Source organism: Micromys minutus (assembly GCF_963924665.1).
Source record: "Micromys minutus genome assembly, chromosome: 15".
Classification (NCBI taxonomy): domain Eukaryota; kingdom Metazoa; phylum Chordata; class Mammalia; order Rodentia; family Muridae; genus Micromys; species Micromys minutus.
The window spans coordinates 36276000-36287707 of record NC_137984.1 but is presented as its reverse complement, the minus strand read 5'-3'; the positions used below and the strand labels follow the sequence as shown (position 1 = coordinate 36287707).

At 42.6% G+C, this 11708-nt stretch overlaps 1 protein-coding gene across 2 annotated transcripts in view; it reads right to left on the bottom strand.

Annotated features, from left to right (window-relative positions):
* Positions 1–3740: 3740 nt before the first annotated feature.
* The window catches only part of AFG2A (AFG2 AAA ATPase homolog A), a gene marked incomplete at its 5' end in the record, with an annotated part of 172123 nt that continues 164155 nt past the window's right edge, over positions 3741–11708 (bottom strand). The window contains one exon of one of the 2 annotated variants that reach the window (XM_080929327.1): positions 3741–4028. In XM_080929327.1, coding sequence (XP_080785453.1) covers positions 3852–4028 — 177 coding nt within the window. In that variant the 3' untranslated portion in view covers positions 3741–3851. The remainder of the gene's footprint in view (positions 4029–11708) is intronic. The other variant, XM_080929328.1, reaches the window with a different exon arrangement.

The window sequence follows — 11708 nt, the reverse complement described above, 5'->3', positions numbered from 1 at the left end:
AGTTAAACACCTATGCACTTCCAGGTAGGCCTTCAGAACAAGGAGAACATAAGCAAGAACCTCATGCTTCACATTCAAAGGCACCTAGTGACAGACCAGGAGGTTTCATTCTAGCTTTCTAGGGATTTTTCTCTAGTTGTCTTCTCATCAAGGAATATTCAACTGATACTCAAGCCTGTAATCCCAGATCTTGGGAGCCTGACACAGGAGGATTGCCTGGAGTTGAGAACCAGCTTGGGGTATAGAGTGAAACCTAGTCTTAAGCTAATCAAATCACAAACTGTACCTTTCTCATACATGAGAGATAAGAACTGAGTCATTTTCAGGGCAGTTCAGGTTATCAACTATGAAGAGATAAAAGGAAGAAGCTTAATACGTTTTTAATGTTAGGTAAACAGTCAAAACCCAAAATTACTTAATTTTGGAACACTACGAAGAGGTCAGTAGTAATATCCCTGAAATGCCAAAAGAATGAATCGCTAGTACAAACTTCTGACAAGATGTCAAAAAGTAAACCAGATGAAGACAAAAAGCTGGTTATTTTCCTGTTAAACTTAAGCAGGCCACACCCTGCATTATACACAACAGATACGGTGTGATCATGTACCACTTGTCCACAACCAAGAGCTTTTGGGATCAGAAATAAACCCCTTAAGACAAAGCTAAAGGGGTTTAAGATAAACGAGCAGTGTTGGCACCTGGCCTGGTCTTGCGTGCGCTTCCTAACAGTACTGGTGTAAAAAGGGCACAAATCAAATAAGGTAAGAGCTCCATTTATGGTGAGACTGAAGATGTGGGGTGGGTTATTGCAACCCATGTATGTATTGTGGCTCCTGAAACCTTGACTAGGGGGATTGCAGTAAGAGACAAACACATACACATACAGGTTGGGGTGTGCACACTGGTGAGAGCAGCTACTGCCAGCAGCCTAGAGCCACATGTTTACTAAGTACAGCACAGGAGGTCTTGGTAGAAAGTATCTAATAGTTGAACAGGCTCAGGCTGTAAATCCAGGAGGAGGAAGCTGCAGCTCATAGTTTTTGTATATACCATATACTGGTCACTTGCCAACACTACAGCTACCTCTTGAGTCACACCCAGAGTCCTTGTCATGGCCCTGTTCATGTCAATGCACATGCATCCACTCAGAACTTTACCATCAGGGCTTCCTCTGCTCTCAATGACTAGTACTCTAAAATCCTTTTCAACTCTGAGCTTCCATCTCCTTTACACTACCACCATAGTAGCATGGAAACAGGTTCAAAGTGTTCTGAGCTCCAAGGCATTAACCTCCATCAACACATTGCTTTCCTAGCTCTATCTTTTCCTCCATCTTATTTTCTCTGCATTTCATCCTTGTACAGTGTTCCAGAGTCTTTAGACAAGATATGAGTGCCATGGGTCACAAGGCAAGTCCATGGATTGTGATGCTCATTAAGGCCTACTTAAAACGGAAGCAACTAATACACATTTAATTTCTATTTGAGACAGGGCCTTGCTGTGTAGGCTTACACTTGTATTCAGGTTCACACGTGAAATCTTACCAACTCTTCTAAAATGTTTTTTTTCTGCTCAACTCTATGCCTTTGATTATTCTCAGGTGCCACTGTGTTCTACTGTATGACTTCCCTGACACTATAGGTACAGGTAGGTCTATTGCTCTAAATCACTTCAAACTGTCATCGTGCACACCAAAGACCGGAGACTACGGGGCTGCTTTTCTGAGGTGGCTGCAACTGTTTACATGGTATCCCCTGTTCCTCAGACTTGGGGATTACAAACTCTTTGCTGTGGATGTCAGTAGCAACTAGTGAAATTGCTGGCCACCTAAGGACAGTTCTTGCATGGACTCATGCCTGTGTGGGAATCTGAAGGTGCTTCAAACCTCAGTACTGGCTAAGTCCACAGGCCTCTTTTTCAAATATTCAAAGCACAGAGCAAGTATGAGGTTTCTGTGGTCCCCTCTGCCAGAGGAAGAACTTTAAGTTTACCCATGCACTGTGGAAGTGGGGTATGGAGAGAGCTCCGACCTGGGCAGTATGTGAAGCTGAGGCTCAATTACAGTTTATGTGGCAATACCCAAACTCCTCTGTTGGCCAAGATCAACACCGTTCTTACCCAGACTTGATTGAGTCAGTCAAATTCTGGTTTGTACTTCATGGGGGAAAAGGTGTCCTCTTCAGATTCTTGTCTAGTCCTTGGGGAATCAAATTTTCTCTTACTTTCTTAGATTCTGGGTCATATACAGGAAGAAGTTGAGGCCCTTTCTCTTCACAATTTTATTTACAAGTAACAAAAAAAAAAAAAAAAAAAAAAAAAAAAAAAGAGCACAAGAGTAGCTGAGGTCCTGTTTATCTTAGTGTGTAAGTCTAATTTCTTTATCCCAACACAGGATCTCATGCAGTCGCTTCACACTCACTATGCAGTCCAGGTTGGTCTTGAGCTCCTAATCCCATATTTCTACCTCTCAAGTGGATTTTAGGGTTGCACCAGTAAGCTCAGTTCTAACCAAATGATCTGAATGATGAGATTTTTCTACACTGTCACATTTGAAGTACACTTAGTGAGCTTGGTCAAACATTTTGACATTATTCCATTTAAGTAAATATAATACTTAATCTGACAACATAGTATTAAATAGTAACATTCTTCATTCCTTAAGTGATGGTTATATGACCAATGCTGTCTTGCAAGCACGCCAAATTGATGGAAGGAATAGCTGTGATGTGTTCAGACAACTCCAGCCACAGAACTGCACCTGTAATGGTGATGGGCAGGAGTTCCTGACTTGTCTGATTCTCAAACACCAGCTGCTAGGTTTCCATTGTTTGGAGGATCACTGGGATACAGTTTTTTGAGGTTTATGTAACAATTAAGTGGTGTGTGTGTGTGTGTGTGTGTGTGTGTGTGTGTGTGTGTGCATGCTATCCTATATATGTGAAGGTCAAAGGACAACTTGTCGGGTTATCTGTCCACTATGTGGGTCCCAGGGTTCAAACTCAGGTTGTTAGAGTTGGTAGAAGTGCCTTTACCTGATGAGTCATCTTCATAGTCCTTTTAAATTTTAGGTTTTCTTTTTAACCAAAAAGTAACTGGCAACTTGCATGTACTTATACATTAAAACTGGTATACATTCTGAATTCTTTACAGTATCTTAAAAAAGCTGTGAATACTTTTTAGGCTTGAATTGACCCTACAAGTTAAAATTCTAAGCTTTCCAAGGGTACTGTAGTATCTGTGATAATTTCATGCTTTCTGGTCATACATGCAGGTGACAAGAGCAATGGGAACAGCACACATGGAACTAAACCCAGCTGGCCTTTCAGAGTGTGGATGACAGGTGGGAGAGTGGCTCAGCTGGCTGAGCAATTTCATAGCACACACTAGACTCTGGGTTCAAGGTTCAGCTCTGCATAAACAGTGCAGGGGATATACCTATAATCCCAGCACTTGGCGGGTAGATGCAGCAGAATCAGAAGGTAGGTCACAGAGTTAGAGGCCAGCCTAGGCTCGGCATCACAAAATCCTATCTTTAAAGCAGAGACCTGGTGATACTCCTCATGATGTTCTTATACAAACACACTTTCCATGTTGTATAAAACAAGCTTCTATTATCTGGAGTGAGGAAATAATATAAGGGTGAATATAGATCAAAATCAAATCAAAAGGTAAAACTGGTTTGAACTCATGCCCAGAGAAATGTTTATTGTACTCGAATGACTCAAAACATTTGGGTCTTGAACTCCAGTGAGGATATTTCAAACATTTACCCATTAAGAAACTGTAAACACTCTCTAGACAAAATTTGAAAACAAACTTTTCTTTAGAAAATATATGCACATAAGTATTTCTTAGACTGTGTGTAGCCCACTCTTCTCTTGGTAATCTTCATAAAAGCGCCTCAGTGACTCTGGAATTCTGGGTGTCACAATGCTCAAGGCTTGAGTGAAATGCCTCTTCATAATGCAGTCAGCTTTAATGTTTTCTTCCAGAGCTAGGAGAGCAGCCTCCTTGCAGACCGCTATGATCTGAAATTGAGCAAATAAAAGGCAGAAAACAGTTAGTACTTTTGTACATAAATTATTTTTAACATATTTATCTCTGGAATGACATTCAAAAAACCCCAGGGCTGCTATACAGAGACACTTTGTATTGGGAAAAAACCAAAACCCTTTTTATTTTTGAGATTCTACTATAATCACACCATTTCTTCCTTCCCTTTCCTCTTTCTAAAACCTATGTACCCCAGCACTCTCTTTCAAGTTCATGGCCTCCATTTCTTTGTTGCTTGTGTGTGGGTGTGCAGTTCCAAATATGCAAGTACTATCTGTTCAGTCTGTACAGTCTTTCTTGTACGTATGTTTTAAGGGCTGATCATTTGAAATTAGGCAAAGAAAACAGTCTCTGTGTGCTCTTCTTTGTGGGTAAGTAATTTCTCAGAATTACTTAGCTTCTGTGTAGGGTTGAGGCCTTGTGGGCTTTCCATGTTAGCATGTCTGTAGGTGTTGTCACCTTACAGATTCCATTCAGGCAGTCATGCTGGGTGTGGCTTCTGACCTGTGGTATGACTTCTGCACTATGAGCACATCACTTTAGGAGTTGCTCAAATTAATGTTTTGTGTTTTAGTGGTCTATAAATGGACCCAGGGCCTCACATTATGTTATGCAAACTCTTTAAGTTTACATATGAAAAAAGCAACCATATACAGAGCTGTCTGTTCTTTCTTTCTTTTCAGAGCAAACTAGAGCAGGGACAAAGCTCTAAGACGAGCAGGCGTGTGGAACAGTGGACTGCACCGGGAAACTTGGTACAGTGGTTGAGTGGGTTCAGTCTCTGAGATGGTAGGCGGCTCCCTGATCCCTACCAGGTTCCTGGCCTGGAATATGTGCCATACTTCCCACATAGAACATATGACCTGTGGTAAAATAGAATTCTCCATGAGGTATCTAGAGGCCCCGGGGGTTTGGCCAATAAGCTTCCCTTCCCAGACATTCCTCCCTGCAAAAGGTATTTAATCTCTGGTTCACCCTGACAACATGGTATGCACCAATTTTCCACGATGAACAACCAATAAATAGTTTGGAACCAAGGACTGTTTCTTTCATCTAGAACCGCCATGGGAAGCATGGAGAAGGCATTTAATTAGAACAGAAGTGAGAAAAGTGGCTGGAGAGGTCTCTCAGTGGGTAAAAGTCTTACTGCATAAGCCCGATCACCAGGGTGTGATTTTCAGAGTACATGGTAGAAGGAGAGAAATGCCCACCAGAAGTTGTCCTCTGACTTCCATGTGCGTACTATGGCAGCAAAAGAAAAAGAAGAAAATGCAGCTCCAACAAACCAGGTCAATATTTCCCTGAGAGACAGCAATGATAGTACTCCATGATCAAAGAAGTCTAAGCCAACGTAAAATGGTCTGCTCCACTCAAGGAACAGACAGAAGAAGGGAAGCTGACAAGACTTCAAAGTCCAGCAATGGCAACCACTCAGTTTGCTTTAACCCACTTATGTTAGTGTTCTGTCCTCAAGATTCACATGCTTGAGCCTAATCTCCAAGGTAGCAGCATTAGGATGTGGAGCCTCTGGGATGTAAGCCATTCCTCCACCAGCAAGGATGGGCTTGGTACCCTTATAGAAGGGCTCTTGGGAGTTGGTGTGACAAAGATACAGTTAGAAAATCCTGTCTTACAAATCCATGTGCCTGATATGTGATTCTGCAGGCACCCAAATTGTGAACAGCAACTGGGTAACACCTATCAATTAGCTAGTTAATCTGACACAGTATCTGGAATGAGACAAAGAGACCCAGTGTTTCCCAGAACTCTTCTCCTATTCTTAGCGGACTACCAATAAATAGTTTTTATTGTTGATACTCTTTTTCTTTGGAAAATTCTTTTTATTATATTTATTTTTCAAGGGTGTGGGTGCTTGCTACAGTACAAGTGTAGAAGTCAGAAGACAAAGGGCAGAAGTCAGTTCTTCTATCATGTGTGTCCTGGGGATTGAACTTAGGCTGTTAAGCTTAGTGACAAGCACCTTCATCCAATGAGCCATCTTGTATAACTGTAGCAGAAAACTTACTCAAGGCCAGCAGCATAACTCTTGCCCCCACCCTTTTTTTAATCCCTTAAACTTTATTCTCTTGTATTTCAGAATAGAGACAAAAGGAAAAGGGCCAAGGACAGATGCACGAGGAACAGACATATAGAGGAGCTAAGAAGAGGGATAGAGTCAGATAGGAGTCACAGCCCCCGTGTTTTATTCGTTTATCATTAGGCATGCTACTGCACTGAGGCCAGAGTCTGTAGTGCTTTACTTGTATTATATATACTCTTTCCAGTTACACTTTCAAGTTCCTGAAATGAAAGGAAATAAACAAACATTGCTTATTGTCATGTTGTGTTTTGGTCTGGAGTGCTATGGTGGCTTCAGTTACTTCTGTAGAAGAGTTAGGAACTGTCAAGAATACAAATGAATTCTTTCTGAAACACCCTTTTTAAGGATATCAAGACTTGTCATACAGGAGCAGGGATGTTTTTGCAAAAATGTGTAGTAATATATATTAGTTTGCTAAAAATGAAACATGCAAATATCCAAATGGCTGTTTCCCCTGGTGAAAGGGCCCTGCAACCAGCATGTCGTCTGTGCAGTAAGCATCAAAGGGTGAGAGCTTCTAATATAGAGCTGCCCACATGTCTATCTGAGAAAGAGACTGAAGAGGAAAGGCCTTCAATCTAAACTAAAACTGTTTGGTAGCTTATATAATAAAGCCTATTAAAAAACAGCTACCACTACCCAATAAGATGGGTCTGTGTTTGCACAGACTGATGTTTCTACAAAGAATAAGTGTACCACCAATCACGCCCCAAACCAGACAGAGTCTAGCACTGTCTCAGCAACAGTGAATCATTTCGTATGAGGCCTCAGAAAAACTCTGCTGAGAAGATGTGTAGACAAATAGATGAATTTGACTCACAGAAGGTCAAGAATTTTCTTTCTCAATAGGTTAATATTCTTGACCACCTGTGAGTCAAAAGCATTTTAGAAGCCAGCCTTTAATTTCTTTAGGATCCTGTCCTTTCTTCCATTGGTGCAGATTTCATTTTTCAAAGGCGTTATTGGCAAGCTGCCAGAAAGGGCACTTCGGCCAGCAGGCTACAAATGCTGCCGTAACACTTTATTTGGCGCCTACACGCCACAGTTTCTTTTCACTCATTCAGCAGTTAAAATAGAGCTGGTGATTAGTTATCTAAGCAAAACGTAAGACACGCAGAATTAGGTGAATTTGAGATGAACACTAAAGAGAAAGAGTTTGCAGCTAACACTCTCTACAAATCACCACGTTCACCTAACTGTGAGTCTTTAAGTGAGAAAGTAGTTGGCAGCAGAGATGGAGGCTTGTGTATGAATTTCATTCTCCATGTGGGTTTGTGCAGCAGTGCCCCAGGATGCCCCAGGCTCTTGACTTTATTTTGCTTTTAAATGTAAAAGGGCAAAAGAGGCAACGGTGTGGAATTCTGTCAATGTCCTACTTCACTGTGGAGAAAAAGGGAAACTTCTTATATATAACCTATGGTTCTTTTCTCCAGTTCACCAGAGAAGCAGAGTTTAAGCAGGTGTCTGGGCAGTAAAATACAGGCAGGACCACAGCAAAAATCAGAACCAACATGGCTTCTGAGAAGACAGTAATGCCTTAAAAAATGTGATAAAGACTAAGTTCAGGCAAATGCTGTCTACTAAAAAGGAGTTAATAGGAAGGAGACCATGACCACAGTTTCCTGAACTTTTATTCCCTTATGCTAGAGCCATTCCTTCCCTTGTTCCTTTTCAGCCTCACAGTGGAACCAGCCTCTTTTCTTTCTGGTGAATTAGAAGCAGTAACTTAAGTAGTTGCTTCCACATCCAAGCAAGGCCTGGGGAATCTGCACTCTGCTACCAGACAGGTACAATGACAGTGACAACAGGGAAGCATGCACATAGCATGCTGGAGGCTTGGATGTGGGGTGCTGCAGCAAATGCCTTCAAGTGCAAGTGGGGGAGGAGCAGGAGCTGCTTCCTGCCCCCAAAGCATTAAGTTCTAGCTAACTTTCTGGTAAACTACCTCAGAAAGCACTGTTATCCTCAAAGTGACACAACCAATAGGTCACCAACACACAGAGTTTCACACTGGATAGAGAAGAGGTGGGTATGTAGACACAACAGATTCAGATTCAAATGGACTAAGTGACTTTAGATGTGGAAAGACCTTTTTCCTTTTCTGGCTTTTCAAGACAGGGTTTCTCTGAGTGGCGCTGGCTGTCCTATAGCTCCTTTGTAGACCAGCCTGGTCTGTCTGCCTCTGCCTCCTGAGTACTTGTCCTGTCCTGTCCTGTCCCGTTCTTTCCTTCGCACCACTGGGTACTTAAAAAACAACACACACACACACAGACATATACATATGTAAGAATGTTTTGCTTGTATGCACATGTGTGAGCCTGAGAGACCAGAAGAGGGAGTTGAATCCCCTGAAACTGGATCTTTGTGAGCCACCATAAGGGTGCTCAGAACCAAACATGTCAAGTGCTTTTAACCACTGGGCCATCTCTCCAACACACACACACACACACACACACACACACACACACACACACACACACACACACACACACATACTCTCTCTCTCTCTCAAACTTATTTTTTTTGGTGATGGAATGAAGTGCCTGTTTTTTTAGGTGCTCTACTACCAAGCTACACATCTCTAGTCCAGCAAAATGAAACCCCACCTACCCTTATGTATCATAGTTGGCTTTGAACATGTAGGTAGTTGACAATGATACTGAACTTCTGATTCTCTTGCCTTCACTTTCTCAGTGCTGGGATCACAGGTACACCCCACCATGCCCAGTTGTGCTGGGGGCCAATCCAGGGCTTCTTTCCTGGTGGACAAGCACTGTACCAACTGAGCTACATCCTAAACACTTCCCCCTTTCCCTTGAAAAAGTTACTTCAGGATGGCTTAAGACATTGTATAGTTTAACTTCCAGTGCATCTGAGAGATGGTGATTTCAGAGTACAAAGGTATAGACATGCTGTTGCTTCTTGCTGGAGCTGGTGAGCTCAGGGCAGGCTGCAGGACTTCAGCAAACCTCTTGCCTTCCTTGCAGCTGCACACTGAACTCACAATGGCCCAGAAGCCGTCTGGGCTACTCCTGCTGTTTAGCAGGAAGAAAGCACGCCATCCAGCAAGGCCTAATCTCAGCTCTTTGTATTTCAAGTGTAGTAAATAGCTTTAAAAAAAATTCACCAAAAGAAACGGGCCACGGTGCTTAAAAAATTCTTAGGTATTCTCAGAAAGTGGTTTTGTTAAAAGCGTCTTCTGTCTGGAACACCTGTGACCTGTTGAGCTTAATTGGGCTGCAGCTGGCGTGATTGTGGCTCAGCCGCTGGAGCACTGGCAGGACATTGTGTTGCCCTGGCTCACCCGCCCCTTCTCTTTTCTTTTCACTCTCACAGCCCTGCGACCTCCTTCCCTGTGTGTGGAAGGGATTAGGAACCCAGTAAGAGTGGTGTCTTGCTGTTCGTGAAAAGCATGCTCTGGAGGTGCTTCAAGGAGGCTACCTGGGAGATTATGCTCCGGTGGATGGGAGGGAGGGCGGGCCATTGAACAGCTGAACTGCTGCTGAAAGGCGAGCTTGAAAGGTGGATCTGAGGCAGCGCAGCAGGCTCGGCAGGAGTAGGGGCAGATGAAGTGGGAACTTTACAGACACAGGGAAGCGAGCCCGGCACAGCCACCAGCCGCTCAGGGAGCTAGCAGCGCAGCGGTAGAAGGGATTAATTATGGGTCGAACTAAGCACTTACCCTTTAGAATGTGAGGCAAGACTCAGCTTAGGGCTTTTATTACCTAACTATTCGTCAACCTGATCTACAGACATTCCAGGACATTCTAGGCTGCAGGGGAGACCTCCATCTCGAGACAAAACAAAAACACAAAGAAAAATTTGGAAAATTTACACACAGATGAACAACTATCCTGTAGAAGTTTGGGGCTGGAAAGATCCAGAATATTATTTGTTCCTATGGAATTTTAAGTGTTTCCGGCTTCAATGGAACCACCTAACACGGTAAAAACGGGTTTTGAAAAGAAAACAGCTATCATAGAACAGAACTGGGTAAGAAGGAACTACTCCAGTCCAACGCTGAGATGGACCAGATGGCAGGATCCCCATTTTCTGGTCACATAAGGAATCTGACTGCCTACAAGGTAGCAGGTACCGGGAAACATAGCAGTAAAATCCAAAGCTCATGTCAACTCACAAGGGCTCAAAGGGCCACTCCTCCAGTCTACCTCCTGCTGGTGTCTCAGTGGGAGGTGTCTCATGGCCCACACAACCCTTAGTTTCAAACATAACTAACTGCTGCTTTCACTGTTCCAAGACATCACAACTGTCAAGGTTTAAAGTTATCTGTGCTAAATGTCTACTCCCTGTACTACAAGTTCTGTGAAGGCCTTACAGGCTTTGGCCCCTTTCTACTTCCCAGTCCTCCATCCACAGCCCTCGCCCCTTAACCTAGATGAGCCTAGATTAAATGCCAGATAATCTAGATTAAACAGGCACCATCATCCCAGGCACAAGGAACACTCTGTGTTGCTGTGTCATTTGTGGGACCTTGCTGGTTGGGAAAGCCCTAAAACAAGCACCATAGTTTTCGTTGTTTTTGAGACTGAGTCTCTTTGTGTAGCTCCAGGAATCCCTCATAAATCTGGAGGGTTTGAGTCTCTTTGCCACTATTCTGGAGATGTGCATGGCAGAGACTGCTGTTGAGGTAGACCGAACGTGTACCATGTTCTCATCTTTACTGCCTGATGATCAGCATCTGACTCGACACCACTCATTTACTCATTCAAGCAGTTTTTTTCTATGTAGCCTCTGACCTCAAATTCATGGCGATCTTTTTGTCTCAGCATCCTGAGTGCTGAGATTAAAGTACCATGCTGCATATGCTGAAATGGTATGGCTATTTATAATAAATAGGAGGAGACGCCTGATAACCCAAATAAATTGAAGTATATCAGTACTTGTCAGTAGGACCACCTTACTATACTCAATGGACATCATTCTAACTAAAGTGTAGTCTTCCTGAAAGAACACCCCCACTTCCTGCATAGAAATACATTTAAATTAAGTCGAAGAACATAATTTTTATTAGAAAAGATACCCTTGGAAATCCAGAATAAATTCATATATCTTCACTTTTGGACCTTGAGATGTTTTCCTTTTGACCGGTAATGCTTATACTGTTTTACAAGACATCTGTAAAGAAGTTGACACTAAAATGTTTAAATTCAAATTATAAATCAACAGTCATCTTCTTAAATATTTAGCAATATTCTTAAACACTTAGCAATATTTCAAGTGGCATTTCACCAGTGTTGTGTACTTTTTTTGGCCATATACTAGAGTCTTTTAGGGTCCAAAGCTATCTAGACTGGCCTTTGCATAGAGCTGAAGCCTGTGAAAACACACACTAGCCATATTCACTGCCACTTGTCTAGACTCCATTGTGTTTAAAGCTCTCATTACAGAATAAAAAGGTCTCATGTCTTAACAGGAGTAAAGAACTACTACACTGCTGTATAACAACCACATTTCAAACTTCCTTAAACCTCACTGAGTCACAACAGAAAGCCAAGGAGAATTATGGGAACCTATCACTCCTGAGTCCAATTGA